At 35.1% G+C, this 21,325-nt stretch overlaps 2 protein-coding genes, 1 long non-coding RNA gene and 1 pseudogene across 4 annotated transcripts; 2 read left to right on the top strand and 2 right to left on the bottom strand.

The window, feature by feature from the left end:
* Positions 1 to 3,994: 3,994 nt before the first annotated feature.
* LOC130716711 (uncharacterized) lies at positions 3,995 to 4,996 on the bottom strand. The gene is made up of 3 exons (XR_009012134.1): positions 4,829 to 4,996; positions 4,349 to 4,456; positions 3,995 to 4,130 (listed from the first exon to the last, which is right to left on the bottom strand). It is a non-coding gene; the product is annotated as an uncharacterized LOC130716711 (long non-coding RNA).
* Positions 4,997 to 6,163: 1,167 nt separating this feature from the next.
* On the top strand, positions 6,164 to 7,242 carry LOC130717369 (aconitate hydratase, cytoplasmic-like; annotated as a pseudogene).
* A 1,834-nt stretch (positions 7,243 to 9,076) lies between these two features.
* On the top strand, positions 9,077 to 10,964 carry LOC130721064 (pentatricopeptide repeat-containing protein At3g04130, mitochondrial-like). 2 transcript variants are annotated; one of them, XM_057571797.1, is made up of 2 exons: positions 9,077 to 9,203; positions 9,393 to 10,964. In XM_057571797.1, exon 2 carries the CDS (start codon positions 9,453 to 9,455, stop codon positions 10,920 to 10,922), a length of 1,470 nt encoding a protein of 489 aa, XP_057427780.1. In that variant the 5' UTR covers positions 9,077 to 9,203; positions 9,393 to 9,452; the 3' UTR covers positions 10,923 to 10,964. The 2 variants fall into 2 exon arrangements, with proteins under 2 accessions (XP_057427780.1, XP_057427779.1); XM_057571796.1 differs by having other exon boundaries at positions 9,079 to 9,203; positions 9,459 to 10,964.
* A 3,550-nt stretch (positions 10,965 to 14,514) lies between these two features.
* Positions 14,515 to 21,122, bottom strand: LOC130717428 (auxin response factor 5-like). Its single transcript, XM_057567646.1, has 14 exons — positions 20,371 to 21,122; positions 20,165 to 20,277; positions 19,649 to 19,747; positions 19,474 to 19,530; positions 19,213 to 19,365; positions 18,981 to 19,065; positions 18,659 to 18,749; positions 18,094 to 18,258; positions 17,863 to 17,985; positions 17,665 to 17,740; positions 17,229 to 17,364; positions 15,780 to 17,032; positions 15,292 to 15,482; positions 14,515 to 14,905 (listed from the first exon to the last, which is right to left on the bottom strand). The coding sequence occupies exons 1-14, from the start codon at positions 20,492 to 20,494 to the stop codon at positions 14,788 to 14,790; spliced, it is 2,784 nt and encodes a 927-aa protein (XP_057423629.1). The 5' UTR covers positions 20,495 to 21,122; the 3' UTR covers positions 14,515 to 14,787.
* Between the last annotated feature and the right edge of the window lie 203 nt (positions 21,123 to 21,325).

Genomic DNA, 21,325 nt, shown 5'->3' with positions numbered 1-21,325 from the left:
CATTGAGAAAAGTGGGAGAATTTTTTTTTTTAAAAAGAAACAAAAGAGAGTAGAAAGTGAGCAGATTTTTAGGTTGTTTTACTGGAGTGAAAGTGACCAAAAAAATGAGAGAAAAAAGTGGTGTTTGTAAAATGATATAAGTGCCCTTGATATTTTTTGAACGTTATGTGCCCTTGATTAAAAATCAAATATGCTAACTGACTTTTACAAAAATATATAATTTTAGAAATATTATTAAATTAATTTATTATGGTGTATTATTAAACATTTCTACGTATTTTTTTTATAACCATTGTTAAATGTAGAGTATATTAGAGTATTTTGGTGGAATCACACAAAATAGTAGTGAAATACCCTTTCTCCTCTAACTTAACTTTCTGAGGAGACAAAAATTTGTGTGGATCCCCCACCTTGTTTCTTCTTTTCTCTCTAATATACTCTACATTTAAGATTTAACATAGACTTAATTTGATTTGGGGGCGGAAGAAGGATGAACAAAGATGAGAGGATGAAGTTTCGGTTAAAATTAGGTTAACATTTACAGTTTATAATTATTACTAGTATGTATACTCGTGCCGATGCACGGGGGACATATTTCCAAGTATGTAATAATTTGATTTTAATATATAGAATTATTTATTTTGTATAAGTGAAAAGTAAATGTAAAAATTATTTTTTATTTGATTAATTTGTTTATGATATAATAATATAATAAATTGTATGATTTTTTTTTCTTTTATTTTCATTTTTCCTATCTTCAAATAAGTTTACACAATCTATAACTTATAAAAATTGATAGAAAATATGGATTACATATTAAATTACATATTTTTACACTATATCATTGTGATTTTCTAAACTCTAAATAAATACGGATGGGCAAAAAAATTTAAAGGATGCAATAATAATTCTCTTATATAAAAAAAATAATACATTCATCAAAAAGCAAGAACATTCAACTAAAAATTGCAATACATATATCTGGTGAAAAAACACCACATTCCAGTAAAGCATACAAAATTGTTGGATTTAAAACTCAATCTATCTAATTGTTAACCACCAAGAAAAATAAAAAACACAACTCCAAAATTTCAATAATTGACTTTTGGTTGGATAATTTTTTCACGAAATTAATTCGTTCATGACTCCAACATGAATAACGCGTGGATCATCTTTATGAATTCCAAACCAAACAGAATGATTCTTTGTAAGGTTATTCGCTTTGATGAATTTTTTCTACTCCTTCTTCAAGGTGCATTCAGACTCTCTCCTTGGGTTCCAAACCAATTCAAAGTAAAATCTCATGATTTTCTGATCTCGCAAAACCAAATTGTAACGTTTATGTATATCTACTCCTAAAATTATTCAAAAAATCTAGAAAAAGTTTTAAAATTATATTAAGTTTCAACTTGAAGGTATTTTCATACTAAATCTCTCTCTCTCTCTCTCTCTCTCTCTCTCTCTCTCTCTCTCTCTCTCTCTCTCTCTCTCTCTCTCTCTCTCTCTCTCTCTCTCTCTCTCTCTCTCTCTCTCTCTCTCTCTCTCTCTCTCTCTCTCTCTCTCTCTCTCTCTCTCTCTCTCTCTCTCTCTCTCTCTCTCTCTCTCTCTCTCTCTCTCTCTCTCTCTCTCTCTCTCTCTCTCTCTCTCTCTCTCTCTCTCTCTCTCTCTCTCTCTCTCTCTCTCTCTCTCTCTCTCTCTCTCTCTCTCTCTCTCTCTCTCTCTCTCTCTCTCTCTCTCTCTCTCTCTCTCTCTCTCTCTCTCTCTCTCTCTCTCTCTCTCTCTCTCTCTCTCTCTCTCTCTCTCTCTCTCTCTCTCTCTCTCTCTCTCTCTCTCTCTCTCTCTCTCTCTCTCTCTCTCTCTCTCTCTCTCTCTCTCTCTCTCTCTCTCTCTCTCTCTCTCTCTCTCTCTCTCTCTCTCTCTCTCTCTCTCTCTCTCTCTCTCTCTCTCTCTCTCTCTCTCTCTCTCTCTCTCTCTCTCTCTCTCTCTCTCTCTCTCTCTCTCTCTCTCTCTCTCTCTCTCTCTCCTCTCTCTCTCTCTCTCTCTCTCTCCTCTCTCTCTCTCTCTCTCTCTCTCCTCTCTCTCTCTCTCTCTCTCTCTCTCTCTGTTCAAAACAGGAACATCCCTAAAAATAAACAATTTATTCTTTCAACATTTCAAATTCATAAATTTGACTGCTTAATTAGAAATTTCTAGTAACAATCGATAACTTCAAAGAGTCCCTAAAAATGGTTGTAGTCTTTAGGTAATTCTTTTTCATTTTACCCTTTCTGCACAAATAATTAAGTTTGCACGAAGGATTGTTTGTCTTTCCAACATGTGCAGTACACAATTACATAAATGGCTAGGCATATTCAAAAAGATTACATGTTACATTCATCGAATAGTATAAGTATCTTAAATATACCCAGTGAAGAGAATGATACCGTCAATTTGTGTACATATATTTTATTTTATAAAGACCACCGTCAATTGAAAGGTGTTTATTCAGTTTTGATTTAGATGAAAAAAAAAACAATACATTAAATAAGGGGATCCAAATGGCTTTATGCATTAGGTAGCCTCACAAGGACTCATAAATTGCATAATCCAAGAATTGATCCCTGGACCTCTCCCACTCAACTCATAAAATTATAATAAAATTTTCTCTTTTGTTATTTTTAATCGGAAATATTTTAATGTAAATGTTCTTTCCTGTCGGATCCTATATTCACAATCAAATTGTAAGTGGGATTCAAATTTGAATTAGTAATCAATGTAAACTATATTAGTGATTAAAAAATTCGAAATTAAAATAAATTAGGTGAGCTATTACATGCTTACTAAAATTGAAATTATCAACTGAGCTATTCCCAAGTTTCTAAAAGTAGCAACAAAATTCTTTTTGATTTATTTTAATCTTGGAAAATATGATGAAAGGTTGCTTGCCAAATGTCAAAAGTTTCATTCTTATAAGGTTTTTTTATATTGTATTTAGAAAAATGTTCTTCCCCGTTGAATTTCTATTTTCACAATGAAATTAAAATGGTTCTTTATATCTACTCTTAAAATTATTTAAAAGTCTGTAAAAAGTAAAAAGTACTAAAATTATATTAAACTATTTTCTATTAGAATTGTTAAGAAGGAGAGGAAGCTTGCAAGTCTCAAACAACAAAATTGGGATTTAAACGGAAAAAGAACAGTCTTTTTCAAATTTTGGAAAATGAAATTTGTTAGTCTTGATAATCACATACAATTAATGGTCTAGCAGGAAAAATTCAAAAGAAGGATCTCGATTCATGGAGTGGGAGATAAATATTTTACAATTTGAGTCAAACAAAAATCTAATTGAGTGATAAGGAGGTGAGTTTATAAGAAGAAGATAATAATGTTTTAAAGAAAAAAGATAATTAGTCAATATTTTAGTAGTGGGAGACAAATTGTGGTTTGTCATTAATATGAGATATAATTTGGTTTAAAAAAATTTAAAACATTAATTAATTAGATGAGCTACTATAGCTCTACCCTCAACGAATTTGATAATTCCATTTGACTCAAGTTAAAGTTGCTAAAGGGGAGTGTTATATTCTTTGATAAATTTTCCAAAATATGAACTCTTCAATTGATGCTGAGGAAATTGGTATAACACTTGACATTATTTAATTTCTTTTCCGTTCTTCATATCCTTGCAGTCCTTTTGAGAAATATGAAATAAAACATATCAATGTCAAATCTGCACACTCATTTTCAAATTCAATAATCTTTCAACATAAGTCTAAAAACTCATTTTCCTATAAGTTTTAATAAGCCATTAAATAATGTGAACACCATATATCATATATCCTTTGTGCAGCATAATAGGGAGTCAAAAATGCACCTTACGTTCCACAACAAATAAGCAAAGCTGCTAAATAACTCTGAATCAGGTGATTCCTATGCATACAATTTAACTTAAATACAAACAAAATTGAGTGGAGCTGAGAAGTTTTGCTCCAAAATCAACAATACTTGTTCACCCATAGCTGTTCTCTACCTATCAAGCTTTCTTTCAAAGAGGCGGTGAAGAAGATGAACTTGGAGGATGCTGGCCCCGATTAATGCTGTTGATTCAACAATGGCCTTGTGAATTGCTCTGGGGCTCATAGCATTATTTACTGCAATGGCAATTCACGTCTTAGATATAGTGTATGTTTCGAAGTCGTTCTACAATTGATTCTGAAATCAAGAATAACTCTGCAGAAAAGCCTATGCAGCTTTTGGGATCGAGAATTGATTTTCATGAAATAATGGTTGGTACAAATATGCTAATAATTTGTTATCTATACATGAAATTGAAGCAACATAAACTTATTGTGATATCAATGTGATGTACCTATTTCCTAGCGTTATGTCTGAGCCTCAAGCCAATGTTGTTCATACTGAATGTTGAAATGAGCTTCCTCTAACTTTATGATCTGATCTAGCAAAGGAGTGAAATGCTCTGCAAACATGAACATATCAATCCAGAAGCCTTAGCAGTTGCAATTTGCAAAATGGACCAAGTTAAACTAAAATGGATCATATCAATTTGTAACAGGTCAATTTCTTTAAATTAAAAGTTTATAAAATCCGCGAGAGCAACAAAAAATTCAATGTTTAACATTTTAAATTAGTAAATTCGTAGAAAATAAATTAAAATAAATTAGAATGCAAAAATCAAGGAGAAGATTCAGGTTCATACTTCATATTGGTTCATATATGATAAACAACTAAATTACGAAATCAAGGAGAAGATATATAGATCATATCTCATATTGGTTCAAATTTCATCAATATGAAAAAAATATCAATAAACTAATTATATAAACAATACCTGATCATCCATCAATATCATCTCTATTCCAGTAACTTGTCCTCCTCCACAAATGCACCATAACCTAATAACTCTGGTAAGAACATTCCAATTATCCCTAATTGGATTTAGGCTGACAATCTTATCATAAACATGAGCATTGCAAGAGGGAAACTAAGCAACTGATGAAAGAAAAGTGGATTGAGAAAGAGATTCGTTTGAATTGAAATGTAAAGTTGTTGAGTTATTTATAGGAGAAATAGGTGATAGTATCCAAAAAATTGAATTATAAATAGTATTTAATAAGTATTGGGAATATTGATGATTAATGATTATGAATTCTTGTTTTAGGCCAATTGTGGACGGTAGTCTATGAAAAATAATAAACTCTTGATTTCTCTTTTTTTAAATGGTCAGAATGAGAGGCAAAATTATTGCATTTGTTTTTAAACAAAAGGAAAATAGAAGATAGAAAGATAGTCAAAGAAAAATAACGTAAAAAGAAAAAAAAATCTGAATAGTATCAAACAGATTTTAAACAGCACTAACTTAGGCTAAATCTAATTGGCTATTAATGTGGTAGCATTAATTATAGAGAAACAGATTTTTATAATGTTTAATCCATCAAAACGTGATTGGGGGAGAAGTAGTTAGTGGGAAGAAAGTTTGAATTAGTAATTAATGTTAGATATATTAGAGATTAAAAAAATTCAAAATTAAACTAAATTAGATGAGCTATTACATGGTTACCCTTCAATTAAAATGAAAATATCAATTGAACCATTCCCAAGTTTCCTAAAGTAGTAATAAACTTTTCTTTTTGATTTATTTTAATCTTGGAAAATAGGCTGAAAGGTACTCCATTGCTTAAGTGTCAAAAGTTTCCTTCTTATAGGTTCTCTTTTATATTGTATTTAGATAAAAAAATTATTTAAATTATAACTTGTAATTCTTTTTTTTTCTTAATTGTGACATAATTACAAATATAAAAAGCGTAGGGAATGAAAATGAAATATTAAAAAAAAAATTCTTGACAAAACTTGGTACACCATTAATAATCTTTTTATTGAAACACATTAGGGTGACATTAGAGTGCTTGTTCGCCTTTAATTTTTTATTACCTTGAAAGAAAAATCTTATTTATAGATGATTCACAAATGAAAGCCCATATATATTCTGTCAACATTTCCATGTTAAAAAGGTTTAAGCCCAAAAACAACACTATGTCGAATACATCTAACCCAAGTGTTATGCTTGGGGCTGGTCTTGTTGCAAAAGAGGCTCACGAGCTTGGTCTTCTTTATTTTTCAAGATTCTAATTTTGCTGTTTATCATATTATGCCAGGATTAAAGAAAATGTCTACTCCAGAGGTATTTTGAGCTTCTTATTAGAAAACTGTTACTTTATTTTGTATTATCATGTAGTCCCTTATGGATCGTTCATTTCATTTCTTTTTTTTCTCAACTTTCTCATACGAATAATAATTTAATTCTAACTTTTTGGGTTCTTACATCCAAAACTCTGTATATGGAGCTAGGCATGATAGTTTCATGCATGTGCATAGATAACATAAATGATTGGTCTATTTTCGTACAGCGAAAAATTATTTGGCTTTGGAGGCTGTACTTATATTTTTTTTCTTTTTGATCAAGGGTAATATTTTTGTGAATGACCTACTGACTATGGAGTATAGGATGCACATTTTAAAAATAATCAAGATCCCAAATCTTGTCCAGACCTTCATCAAATACATTTTGGTTGAAATTCCAGGTTGACATTGAGTTTGAGAAAGAGCCAATTGAGACAAGGAAGGATGGCAAGAATGTCTACTTGAGGGATATCTGGCCATCTACTGATGAAATTGCAGAGGTAAATGATGTCTAATCATCTCATTTCATGAAATTTAGTCTATATATCAAAAAGCATATGACAATATTAATTTTGGGTGACTTCACTCGTAGGCTGTTTAATCTAGTGTGTTGCTTGACATGTTCCGAAGTACAAATGAGACATTAGTTAGTTCATTACCAAGGGCAACCCTATGTGGAATCAATTACAAGGTTCTGCTGACACTCTCTACCCATGGGACCCCAACTTCACATACATTCATGAACCCCCATACTTCAAGAATATGACGTTGTATCCTCCTGGACCTCATGGTGTGAAAAATGTCTTTTGGCTGATGAACTTTGGTGCCGTTTAAATACTGATCATATATCTCCAGCTGGACGCATTCACAAGGATAGTCCTGCAGCCAAATACCTTCTGGAACGTGGGGTAGAACACAAGGATGTATGGTCAGTATTTATATGGTCACCAAAGTACACCAAAGTAAGATACTTTTGCAAACATTCATCATGTTAACAAACTTTTGATTGAAGAAATTTCCCCCAAAACAGTTCATATTCCAACTGGGGAGAAGTTGTGTATTTGATGCAGCAATGGTGAGTTATATCCTTCCCAAGTATGGCATGATTTTGGTTCACTACTTTTGAACTTTTCTAGTGGCCAAGATAGTTTTTTATATGATTTTTTCTGGTGCTTATGTTTTTCACTTTTTTTTTCCAAAATATTATCAGAATCTATTTTAAATTAATCCTTCAAAGCATTATCTTTCTAACGAGTCTGATTTCTTCCAGCTTGTGGTGACAATTTGACAAAAGAATGTTTTCAAAATACTATCTTTCAAATAAGATGGTGACAATTTGAGCTTTTCACTGGTCTGTCGTCAGGGTTTGTGGGGGGATTAGCCAAGCTTCATTATAACCTCTTTTTAACCCTTATTTGTGCATAATAGACTTGTATTTTCAGGTGGAACTTGCTTTTTTCTACCACGGAAGCATACTTCCATACATCATTCGAAGCCTTAGTAGCATTAAGCTTTAGTAATAAATTTCTGATAGATAGGAACAAAATTCATTGGAAGGTAATTTTTGACAATTTTTTACAGTGACTAATTAAGATTGTAGATTTCTATTTTTGTGCGGCATCCCTCTAATGGTATGTCCTATTTAACTGATTTGATGAGTGTTGTGATTTGAAAAAAAAACATAGAAAATGGGTCAAATGGAGTAATTTTCTTATATTACCCATTCTATAAAATCACATACACTGAAATTTAACGCTAGCAAGGCAACTGGTGGTGAAGACCCAGGACTTCACACTCACACCACAGGGAAAAGAAGGGCGTGCAAGACGAAAATGCAGTAATTAACATGCACAAATAATTTAATTAATAAAATTAACACCATCGAGCATTTAATAAATATAAGAAGTATTTGATTTTACTGATATATGATAACTGATAAGCAACAAAGTATAGACAATGCCATAAGTGGAAGTAGGCAACACCTGCAGATTTGAGTGAAAGAAAAAGAAGATAGCAAAGAGAATACAGAGGGTCGAGGGAGTATGTGTGTAAACCAGGAAAATAGCATCATATTGAAACCAAAAAGAAAATAAAAAAATCTCTCATAGTCTTGCACACGGCCAGTTCATGAAAACTACACATATATGAACAAGCACACATGTTAGAAATCTGGTTGTGATAATCCTGGATAATGTCAAGAATCGTGAGCGTCCACTTTCCGAACAAATTATTTCGACCTTATAATTGTCTGGGTTCACGAAATCTTTGTTGGGATAATACTTGACAATTAATCTGTTTCTTGGCACAAGAGAACAGATAAAAAAAGTAGAGAGATATGTTTTCGTAATTCTGTTTTCTGTATTCTGGTTTCTGTTTTCTGTATCCGTTCCTTAGGCTGCAAGTAACCTTATATAAGAGGCTGCACGAATGATCACAACTGTTCGCCAATAAGTCGCGATTTTTTAAACAATTTCAACCTAGGGTCACAGCGGGACCCCAGCCAGGGGCTCCGCCCCTTGGACCCCGATTCGTATTCGCGGTCAATTATGCGTTGGCTCACCGAGCGTGCACTCCGCACTAACCTGACTCGATTTCGAGCCTAACGCGTAATTGCATCAGCCTATAGTAGATCACATTACTACTAAAATACATTGATGATTCTAAAATCACCAACAACACATACATTCAATAAAGCTTGTATTTGTTTGTTTGTATATCTCAAACTCGACAACACACAATGACACAATAATTAACCCTAAATAAATAAATAAATCCTTGTATGTATTTGTTTTAAGTTTTAACTAACTGGGTGGGTTCTATTCGAACAGGCCTAAGGCCCAAAATACATTCATTCAATAAAGCTTTTCAGGACACCGGTCCAGACCCGACCCTGTGAGTTAAGAAATGTTGGGTAGTTCCCCCAATCCTTACACGCTCACACACACAGATGAGACTCTGCTACACTCTTCGTTCTCTTATTCGATCCAAAACCAATGCCCAAAGACGCACTTTCACCGTTGCTGCAGGTAATTTTATTTTATACTGAGCTCTGTTTTTATTTGCTGTTGAGGAAGAAATTATCAATTTTCAATGCATAGTATCATCATATCATATATATGTTATGTTGATTATTTTTCTTCATTAAAATAGTTGCTAGTGTAAGATGCCTGTTTTCATTCACTGCTAATTTCCTGTATGCTTTTATTTTCAACCAGAATTTATCTCCTGATTATCATCCCTGGCCCTTGTCATGACTTTGCTTTGCCGCCGATGCAATGCAGTCATTATACTCTCGCAAATGCTGTTGCAGCTTATTTTCTAGGTTAGCAATAGCGTCTTGTGGAGCTAGAGGCTTTAGGCATCAAGAACAATGTCAAAGCCTTATGAGATCTGTCGACATTCTCACTTCAAAAGTTGCCAAAGGAAGCAGTGAGGAGGAAATTATCCGGTCTCTATGCAATGATCAAGCTTGTGATGCCATACATCTGTCTCCAAACCTTATTAACATATTGCTCCGTCGATATAAGGATGATTGGAAGTCTGCATTGGGCTTGTTCAAATGGGCCAGTTTGCATTCAAACTTTCAACATTCCCCAGAATCATATGACATGATGGTAGACATATTGGGTAGAATGAAGGTAATGGACAAGTTGAGAGATCTCTTAGACCAAATGCGTTGTGAGGGGAGTATCATCACTCTCAATACTATAGCCAAGGTAATGAGAAGGTTTGTTGGGGCAGGACAGTGGGCAGATGCTGTGAGAATATTTGATGACTTGCAAACTCTTGGCTTGGAGAAGAACACAGAATCCATGAACTTGTTGCTTGATACCCTATGCAAGGAGGAATTTGTTGAGCAAGCTCGTCAAATTTACTTGGAGTTGAAGCAGCACATTGCTCCAAATGCTCACACATTTAACATATTCATTCATGGTTGGTGCAAAATCCGTCGTGTAGAAGAAGCACATTGGACAATCCAAGAAATGAAAGGATATGGTTGTCGCCCTTGTGTTATAAGTTATTCCACCATCATCCAATGTTATTGTAATGAACAGAATTTTAGCAAGGTCTATGAGCTTCTTGATGAAATGCAAGCTCAAGATTGCTCCCCAAATGTGGTTACTTATACTATCATCATGTGTGCACTGGCAAAGGCAGAAAAATTTGATGAAGCTTTGCAAGTAATTGAGAGAATGAGGTCTGCTGGATGTAGGCCTGATACACTTTTCTACAATTCATTCATCTATACATTAGGGAGAGCAGGCAGAATAGATGATGCTAACCATGTGTTTAAGGTTGAAATGCCTAAAGCTGGTGTGGCCCCAAATACATCCACCTATAACTCGATGATTTCTATATTTTGTCATTATGCAGAAGTGAAGAGAGCTTTTGACATATTGGAGGAGATGGAAGATTCAGGCCTCTGTAAGCCTGATATTCAAACATACCACCCATTGATCAAGTCATGCTTCAAGATGGGAAAAATAGATAGTTGGTTGAATGAAATATTAAATGACATGGTCAATAAGCATCATCTTGGTCTTGATCTTTCAACCTATACACTGCTAATTCACGGACTTTGTAGAGCTGATAGATGCAAGTGGGCATTCTCTCTGTTTGAGGAGATGATAGGTCTAGATATAGTGCCTAGATACAGAACTTGCTGTTTGCTATTGGAGGAAGTTAAATTGAAAAATATGTATCAAGCTGTTGAGAAAATTGAGGATCTTATGAAGAAATTATAAATGCATTCCCTCAATGTTCAAGGTTTATTTGCTATTTCTTAATTCTGTCTGTGACCTTTATTATTTTGCTAGCTCCTCAATGCTATTCCCTTAATATACACTGGCTTTTCAAATTTTGAACTGATGAATTACATGGATGATATTTCTTTTTCCTCTTTTTTCAACGGGGTACAGGTTGTATCACCTATTGACATTACATATAAATGATATATGTAAGAATTCTACATGTAATATTTGCCAAAGTTTGATCAAATATAGTGCCTGTGAAGTATTCCCCCCCCCCCCCCAGGGCATGAGTGGTGGAGATCGAACCTATGAAAATATATTGATGTAGACTTGGTATTATTACCCAATAACTTCATTTGTAGCCGGTTCTGATACCTAGCATATGTAGTCAACTTTTGCAATCTGCATAATGTTTGCAAGAGCTAGCCCACATGTTAGCAATTAGTTTCAAAAGGAAAATAGAAGGTATTTTTGCTTGTGATAGAAATAGTATACTTACCATAATGAGTAATCTGGTTACTATATAGCATGGAAAGTCCTGCGAGGTGTCACCCCAAATGCAATGCCTTCATTGATACACTTCCTCTAAATTGCCCAAAATAGAAATAATTCAAATTATTTTATTTTATTTAACAATTGATGAAGTGGAATTAGAATAGGGTTTGATATTGGTGGAGGGTCTGGATCCTTTCCTGCTAGGATGGCTGATAGGAATTTTACAATGATCACCAACACTCTCGAACATTGATCCCCCATTCAGTGAGTTCTTTGCTGCAAGAGGGCTTTTCCTAATTTACTTGAGCTTGGATCATAGGTTCCCATTCTGTGGCAATGTGTTTGATCTGATTCATGCTTCAAGTTCCTTGGATATTGGAGGGAAGCCAGAGAAGTTGGAGTTCTTGATGTTTGACATTGACTGAGTTTCCGAGCCGGTGGTTTGTTCTGGCTGGATAACTTCTTTTGTCCCAATGAAGAGAAGAAACAAGGTTTGACAAGGTTGATTGAAAAGTTTGGATATAAAAAGTTGAAATGGGTTGTGGGAGAGAAGGTTGACAGTGCTAGGTCAGGGAAACCTCAAGTGGTGTTATCTCCAGTGCTTCAGAAACCTGTTAGATCTTAAACCTTAGGAACTTATACAACAAAACGACAACAAGTAAGAATAATCTTTGATTCTTCTATATCTCTTTCGCTCGTAATTTGTGTGAATGAATTGCTTCCATCCTCATCAAATTCCCATTGAAAGTGGAATAGGTACAACTTACAAGCACTGTTTCCTTATCAATTGTAAACCAACTTTTTAAGGTGACTTGTGGTCTGAATTTTAAAGTTATATTCTGTATCTTATTCTGTGTCCCTGTATTAGTTGTTATGTAATTGATCAATTATTAGAAAATGGAAAATGAATTACTTTTTTAAAATGCCTTTATATGTTCCATGATCATTCAAATACTCTCAAATCCATATTCTCATTGATTCAACTCACTGCTCCAAACCAAGATTTTGATAGTGTTGATGATTTACATACTTGCTAATAGGAAATTGCTGTTCTGTGAAACTACTTTTTGTGCCTCTTCATTCATAATTCTTAATTCAACCATTTCTTACATGCTTGATTCCACTATGTATTGCTCTTGAATCAGTTCTCTTAAGAAGCTACAAATCTTAGTATATGTTTGGTTTGACATTGGAGCAAACCAAAATGTTCTTTCACTTATCTATCTTAATGTATCAATGGAGAAGTCAGAGTTTGTAACGTTGAGTTTAACATGAATTCCAGAAGCAAAATTTTGACGCGTTGTGTTTAACGTGGATTCACGTTGAGTTCAATGGAAATCTAAACATACACTTAACTTATGAGTAATGCCTCGGATTCAGTGCAAATGGTGAAACCAAACTTGCACATACTGGCTTTACAAAACTTCAATAAATCTCACTGACCTTGTTTACTCACAAGGTGTATTAGATTAGAGCATCAACCTACAACGTAGAGATTTGAGAAGCAGGTTGAGGCTCAATTAAATTATCGCACCTGATCAACTTTTTTAATATTTTATGAAGATGTAGTCTTTACCTTATGATATATCTAACTCATCATCAGCAATTTCTGCAGGTTAACATTGAAGAGCATTGATTTTCCCGCCCTTTAAATCTTAAACTAGATATTATCAGTAGTAATTATAAATCCTTGAAATTGAAGCTTTCTATGTAATTATGAAACCTTCAAGTTGAAGCTTTCTATTTTATTACTATACTAATAACAACACGGATATCGTGAGATGCTTGCTATGGTGTAGCCAAATGGGGCTAGTAGTGCCATGCGTTGGGGTCAAAATAGGGATCATATTCATTATTCATTGGGTCTATGACCTAACTAACATGAGTTACTAAGACTCTTTTGGTTTTTTGTTGGGAGGGCTAAACTCAGTTTGCTTTATATCTAACATTATGTCATCCGTTTAAAAAAAAACATTATGTTATCAAGTTTGATAATTTTAAAAGTGCATTTACCAAACTCAGTTACATCCCTAAACCTACTTTCATCTCAACCCAATTTAAGAGTCAGTTTTCCGTTGGCCAAACTCAGTTTGAACTATACTGTGAAAAATATGATCTTCATTATCTTACACTCGTAACACACATTCATCTTTACTCATCTCAAGTGTAACACTTTTTAATAATTACACACATTTGAAAGTGTTTTTAACTAATATTATCCAAATAAGATTAATTTATCAAACTTACTTCTAAAATAAAAATATACAAGCATAAATCACATTATAACCCTCCACCACCGCCACTGCCTCACCCCCTACCCCATCTCTGTCAGCACTCTCCGCAGCCGACATTGCCACCTGACATCCTCAACCCATCATTGAAATTACAACCACCTGGCATCAACCATGGCTCCTTCCTCCATCACCTGACACTCACTCGCTCGCCACCTTCCATTGCCACCACTGCTCCACCTGCATCATCATTACTACCCTACACCATCAACCCGATCAACCAAAGTTGTTGTTGCTTAAGGCATTCAATTGTGATTGATGGAGGGTATTAGGATGAGAAGGGTGGTGGCATTAGTGTTAGAGGACGGTAATGTGTGGCAGCAACATAGTTCAAGGGTGGCAATTAGAGGTGGTAAAATGAGCTGTGTTCGGAGGGATGAGTTGGGGTATGCAACCCGCCTAGACCACCCAATTTGCAAAATTAAAACTAAAAGCTAATCCTTCAACTTTAACCCTACTTCCTAAAGACCTAAACTTTAGGTCAATATGTTAATTTAAATTTTAAAGTGAACTTATTAATAGTGGATAAATATCAATTTTTCCCCATAACAAATCAAAACTATTGACCGTTACATTTTATTTTAAAAATCATGTTATTTAAGAACTTCACTAATCACTAGTTAATCCAAGTTAATGAAATGACTTATTGTAATACTAAGTTTAGTTTACAACTAAGAAAATAAAACTAGAGACATGCATTTACAAAAAGGATATAGTTTTAGGTGGTTGGTTATCTAATCTTTTTCCCATGTGGAGTGCATTGAATCATTATTTGCAAGATTCAATGATGCATAGTAATATAGCATTAAGAACAATATTTCCACTTGCCTGCAAGAATTCCTTACAACATAAGGTATATGTAACTGTTGACTCATTGGAACATAAACTTCGATATATTTGGTCCATACCTACTAATTGCTCCGATCTTTGTCAAGTGATTCACAGTTTATGCATTAAATGGCACCTTTGTAATAAGGACAAAGTAAAACTACACTTGTCCCACAACAAATGCCTTTACTTTAAAAGAAAATCACAATGCATAGCTTAGTGGCTCTTTTGTGCTACCTGAAAACTCAAACATTGATCCCTTGCAAGGCTCCACTATTCAGAAGCTTCATGCCCTCTTCACTCATCTGTTGAACTTCTGAAGGTGATAAAATTCTGATACACCGGACACACCCCACAAATTCTCTGCACAGGAACATTAGGAAGAAGGATAATATATCAGAGTGCCACACAAGATCTAACAGAACTCTATAAGCATAATAAGCCTGTTAAACATAGTGTGCATTTGATATCAATTGAGTGCAATGTGAACAGTCTTTATTCCCAATCTATTAGCCTGTGTATGAATATTCATTAGCATCAAGGCAACCGGATGTTAGCACTCACTTCGAGATAAAGTCTGTTTACGTTGCACTTAACTAATAAATTCCAAACATGCACTAAGAAGAGTTTTGTTCACTTTTGACCTCAAAGTGCGTGCTAGAATCTGTTTGCACTAGTGCTACCTGATATCCAAACACAGCCTTAAGCATGGAAGATCACAGATTACAAGAGAAGTGTAAGAAACTTACTCCCAAGGATCATCACCTACAAGTAGAACATCACTCTCATAATCTACATACACCAATTTCCACCCGGAACCTTTAGTGTCATTCAACAAACCATCGAGTCCAAACATGCATTCAATTGCGCGAATCAACTCCTCATAGTTCTTGAAAGTAGTGACATCAATTGATCTTCCCACAGAACCTGCCTTTTGCACCTGTGAGCACAAAACCATGATGAAATACATGTTGAGCCAAATAATATAGTTGAACTTCCAAAACAAACAATACTTTTGATGGTAACATTATATTGCAGAAGTAAAACTTTCATGAATCATAATAAGATAAAACAACATCATCTATAGCATGGTTGGAAATTCTTATAGAATTGATTCTACAACAAAAATCAATTCTGCGGAGAAGCTATTGTGAGTAGCTATGAGTGTCAGAATTGATTCTGAGAGAAAATAAGTTTATCCAAACATGCAGAGCAATAGACTTTCTCCATTACAAACCTTGGTGTAGGTTCTGATGGGAGTAGAACCTTGCTGCCATGAGTTATTCTGCAGAAGACTGCTATCATCAAAATCAACATGGCTTGAAGATGTGCCACCTGAGTTGTCTCTCAGACAAAAGGCATGTGACTCTGCTAGACTTGCTGAGGTTATCTGAGACTGGCCATCCTGGCTGCAACTCAAGTTTCCCACCATGCACTCTTGTGGATGCTGAAAGTCCCTCTCTTTCATTGTGCAAAACTCATCCAAAATGGTACTTGAAGTAGTAGAAGGATCAACTGTTGTGGTATTTACACTGTTACTAACATCAACATTCACACAAATTTCACTTTGGTTATTGCTTTCAGATGAGAGATCCCTCAAGTTGTTTGAACTAGATATACCGTTGAAGCCATAGATGGATGTTAGTTGATCAGCTTGGGAGAAAAACTTCAAATTCTTGACATAATGATCTAACACTTCTTGGTTAGTTGAAGTTAAAGAGGGATTATTCACTACTTGAGCTTGAAGTGAGGCATGTTCTTGAAAATCTGAGAAAGGCCCATTCGATCTATTTTGTCCAGCAAAAGGTTGGCAAGAAGAATATGCCATCCATTCTTCAATGTCTAGCTGCGGAAGTGTGCCATTCACAATAGCCGAATCAGATTGGGACATGTCAATAACTTGGGGATAAGATAAGGATGATTCTAACTGAGTGTGCTGCATAGGCCATGTACTGGATTGTGGGAGTAATGGATTCTGGTTTTGATTATTGATTGTCAAGTGGCTTGCTAGGTTTTGAGGGTTAATAGGATTTGTGACCATTTTTTCAATCTTGCATCCTTCCATGGAAGGAAAGTCCAACACATGATCTAACACCTCAGATTCTAACCTTGACTTGTTGTCAGTGACTGTTCCAGAAGTTAGGTGATTGTCAATTCTGGGCTGAGGATGCAATTTTTCAGGCTGATCACTTTTCAGCAGTGTGGTTTGAGAGTTTTGGGAAGATTGTGAGCATGGATTTTTTAGTGTCATGCTCCCTGTACTTGCAAGATGAACATTTTGGTTATCTACTTGCAAGGGACCTCTTGTAGCAGCAGATTCTTGTTGCATGAGAGAAGGAAAAGCTCCATTGTTGTTAACAGCTTGGGGTTTAAAAAGCATTTTCATGAGTTGTTCTTGGTATAGATTTGGTATTGAGCTTGAGAGCTCCATTGCTCCACTTTCAGGAGCTTTTATAAAAGGTTTTCTTAACAAAGTTCCCCACTCATTTTCTGCACCAACCAACAAATATATCATCAAATTGAAGATACATAAATAGAGTAGGAAGAGAGGGTATGTTTGGATACACGGTAGAAAACCACAATGAGCGACAGAAACAACTTCCCTTAGATTTTACTTATGTCTACCATGATTTTGGCTTCACCGTGGTTTTCTACAGTGTATCCAAACATGCACTACGAAACATACCTAAAAGTCCAGATTGTAATGGCCTTTTCAGACTTGAAGTCAAAGAAGGAAAGATGAAAAGGCTTTCAGGAGTCTCAATATCCCATACACTAACTCTATTCTGCTTATCACCACACCCTGGTTCATCCCACTCCACCTGTTTATAGAGAAATTGATAGCATCTCAGCTGCTGACTCAGAATAGCAGGCCAACTATTTTCACTAAGCTTTAGCTCCAACAGATGCTTTATAGAGATGCTAGATTGTATGATACAATAAATCATGAATAATAGAACTTAATATTGAACCTATCATGTAGAACAAGCTTATGATGGGGGGTGACCAGAACTTAGAACATGTTTGGATTCATTCTAGAATTGATGGTAAAGTCAAAATCAATTATTGGGAGAAGCGTGTTTGGATCAGCTTCTATTTCATCAGAATTGATGCTAATCTACCTGAATATTTCGCCACTTAGAACCAGGCCACCTCAAAGGATCCACATCATTGATACCAACAATTGTGCCCATATATCTGTACAAAAGATCAAGTATATGTCAAATTTTCCTGTTTGTTCCGGACTCTTCATATATCACAACAAAATAGTTTATCATGCATATTTGGCTATAGGACAATCCAAGTATTCAAGAAATTACCTGCGCTTACCCGATTCCTCTGTCTCAAACATCATACCAAACCTCATGCCAACTGAGAGCTGACTCGCATACACAGCCTTTCTGTATTTAGCCAGCGGAATAACAAACTCTGACGGACATGCCCTGCAAACAAGTAGAAACAGATATTACAAAAGAAGCTATAGTTTCAACAGAACTATGTCTTAGATATATGTTAGGTCAGAGCATGGACGTATTAATTATTGAACATACCTAGGATTGTAGAAAATAGTGAATGGACTGCGATTAGCAGCAGCATGAGCTGCAGCAGCAAGCACACCAATGTGCATGCTATCAGCAGAGAGTACTGATGACGGCAGTGTTGTCTGTTGACGATTAGCACGCCTCACACCAACTCGCAATTGCGATATCTCATCCCTTGTGACAATTTACACAACACATTTAGTGTGAAGAAAGTTATGTATATTATGAATTCATTATAAGCAATGTCATCATGGTGGATAAACAAGAATTGTGTGGCCTTTGCTTAGCACAAAAGTTAACCTAACTATAAATAAACATAACTATATGATTTTACTAGCAAGTTGCAACCACTTGAAAAAACTGAAGCAAACAAAACTCATCACATGTTTGAATCAGCTTATTGTTCTCACCCAGAAGGCCAGAAGTTTCTCCACATAATTGATTTTGAAGGTTTTCTAAACATGCACTTAGTACTCCAGTGTTATACTTCCCTTTTCCTTGAAAATTGAAAATGCCTTCTTCTATATTAACACATTTAAATAGTGATGAATTCAGCTAGTAGCCACCAAGTTACCTGATAAAAAGAACAGAATCACCTGCTCTAAGCCTTTTTGAGCCTACAAACAAACTCCACCCTGTGGTGAGAAGGTGTCTCTTTGGCTGACCTACAATAAAATGTACAAAAAAAGTTGCAATATAAGAACTCTAACTCAATCCAAGCCCTTCATACAAAAATGTGCTCAAAGAAAAGCTGCAAATCCTAACAATAACTTGCAGCGAAAAAAGGAGGATGTAGTTGTGCTTTTTAAGAAATAGAATCTAAAACCACAAAAAATTGATTCCTGCTTTCTACCAAATCAAATGATAGAGTAGTTGAATGCAGAAAACATCCTCACCCCGGTATATATGTCGAAATGTCCAGGTATTGTCATGCAAATCACGAACCACAAGCTCTTGTGTTGGGGGCTGAATTGTGTAATCCTGAAATGAAAATGCATTAACCAAATGGTGATTCAGGCACAACATTTTACCCAGCAAAGCAAAACCGAAAAATGGTTTTGCACAGCATTTTACCCAACATAAAAAGAATGTTTGCAATCAAAACCAACTGGTGTTATAGCCACATACCAATTGAGGAAAGAGCTTCTCTGCCGCCCTTCGCGGAACTGAAAAGCCACCATGTGTGCTGGTGTCACTAGCAGTCAAAGTTTTGCAGAAAAACTCACTGGGATGTTTACTTTGCTTTGTCCCAAAATCAGATATAGGAAATACTTCTTTTTCCTAACACAAGAAACTTTATACTGAGAAGAATGGCCAATAGATCACAAATAATTTTCATAGTCAAATGTGAAATAACAATAATCCCAGAACTGAGACTTCCAAGCTTACAGAATTCACTGGTTGGAGACTCATTTGAGCATAGATTTCATCTGTCTCCTTGTCTGCCTATCATAACATACAGAGAAAATGGTGAAATTTATTGAGGGGTCATAACAATTTGAACCTGAAATTAGCCCTTCATGACAGAAATTGTAAGTGTGGTCAACCACTCCAGAACACTCACATGTAGTGTGACATTTTGAACTTGGCACAGTAACTGAGATTGGAGACTAGGATAATTTGGAATCTGTGAGGTTGCTGTTCTTCTAGTAGAAGCTGCCACCTGTTAAGAACACACATATGCTTCAGCCAATCAATAGAAACTAGAATCTAGGTTGATTGAATATAACAATAATACAAAAAAGAGACTAAAATAGTTCGGTTCTCAACCTTTCTAAGCATCCTTAGTTACTACTAATCAGTTAGAGATAAAAAAAAATTGCCTGTTTGAATCAGCTTATTATTGCACAGAATCAATTCTGAGACTCAAACTTCTCATAAAAGCTCTCGAGAGTTGATTCTGGCGGTTCAAGCCAGAAGCTCCAGAGAGTTGATTCTGGCAGTTTTATAATCAATTTAAGAAGAAGCTACACACAGGAGCTTTGGAGAGTTGATTCTAGAGGCTTTAGAATCAATTGTAGAAGAATTTCCGAACATTGATGAAATATGGTTTATAACATGAGAATAAGTGTTCATTCACCTGCTCACTATGTCCCTGAGGGAAGTAATACACAAGGCTCCCAACTTGAGGCAATGATACAAGAGGGCCAGCACAAGCATGCCATAACTCTGAGTTCAAAGTCCTTCTCACCCCTGAAAAAATTAGCAGCATAAAAAGGCATGTGAAAAACCATAGTAAAAGATTGATCTTGGTTTCCTCAATACAAACAAAAAAAGGAAACAAACCACAATCCTTCAGCAGTTTCATCTCAGCAACAAGATTTTGAGTTTGAGTTTGACCCCCAACAACTCCAACACCAACACCTACTCCTACTCCTCCAGTTTTAATCTTTTCTTCTACGGAAGCCATTCAATATATTATTCCTATGCTCCACCACAAGACTAGAGGAACCTGTTTTTCCACGTCTTCAATTCACAAGAAGCATCACACTAAACACTGATGAATTCTCCTTCCACACCCTCAGTTGCTTGTGTTGTTGTTGGGCAGAGAAGGAAGAACAAAAGAGTGGTAGAAAACAAGGGACCATATTCTTCTTCTTAACATAGAGAATCTATCATGCTATCTATCTACCTATCAATCTCATTTGTTGTCAAAAACAAAAGAATCCAACAACAGAACAAGGAACAAAACCTGCGAAAAAAGAAACAATTTGCAGATCTTTTCATTCTTTCTTTGAGCGAGGTGGGGCTAAAAACTCATCACTTCCCATCAAAGCACGCGTACCTAAGCATGAGAACTTGTTTTTTTGTTTTTCTTAAAAAGAAACCAACCTTTCTTCAGTGAAACTACTCATCACACTGACCCTGATGATACTGCATGCTTCTTTTTTTCTTTCTTTGTTTCACACTTTCTCAAGCACAAGCACCAATGCCAAATAAATAAAACAAATGCTAAAACTAAATCTCTCTCTCTCTCTTCTTTCTCTTTGCTTGAAACAGAAAGCACAGTGCATGCTGCTACCAAGTCCTACCCTTTGCAGCTTTAAGCTATATATATTCATAAAATAATTGTTTAAGACCAAAAGAAAAGTTGTATTCAATGGAAAATGGGAAAAGCAGAGGCTATAGAGACGGAACAGAAGTCTATTTGAACACGAAAACAGTACACTACAACATATATACTATCAAATATGGTAATGATATACTCCCACCGTCCCTAATTATAAGCTAAAGTTATGAC

Source organism: Lotus japonicus, chromosome 5, assembly GCF_012489685.1.
Source record: "Lotus japonicus ecotype B-129 chromosome 5, LjGifu_v1.2".
In the NCBI taxonomy this organism is placed as follows: Eukaryota; Viridiplantae; Streptophyta; class Magnoliopsida; order Fabales; family Fabaceae; genus Lotus; species Lotus japonicus.
Note: the sequence above shows the minus strand (reverse complement) of the source record. Positions and strands in the feature narration are given on the sequence as shown.

Bases quoted from the DNA above. Each gene is read 5' to 3' on its own strand.
- LOC130721064 (XM_057571796.1), top strand. From the start codon at position 9,171: ATGCCCAAAGACGCACTTTCACCGTTGCTGCAG. The intron at 9,204-9,458 runs GTAATTTTATTT...GATGCAATGCAG, and splicing joins CACTTTCACCGTTGCTGCAG to TCATTATACTCTCGCAAATG.
- LOC130717428 (XM_057567646.1), bottom strand. From the start codon at position 20,494: ATGGCTTCCGTAGAAGAAAAGATTAAAACTGGAGGAGTAGGAGTAGGT. The intron at 19,066-19,212 runs GTATGTGGCTAT...TTTTCATTTCAG, and splicing joins AGAAGCTCTTTCCTCAATTG to GATTACACAATTCAGCCCCC. The intron at 17,033-17,228 runs GTATGTTTCGTA...TGGTTGGTGCAG, and splicing joins ATTACAATCTGGACTTTTAG to AAAATGAGTGGGGAACTTTG.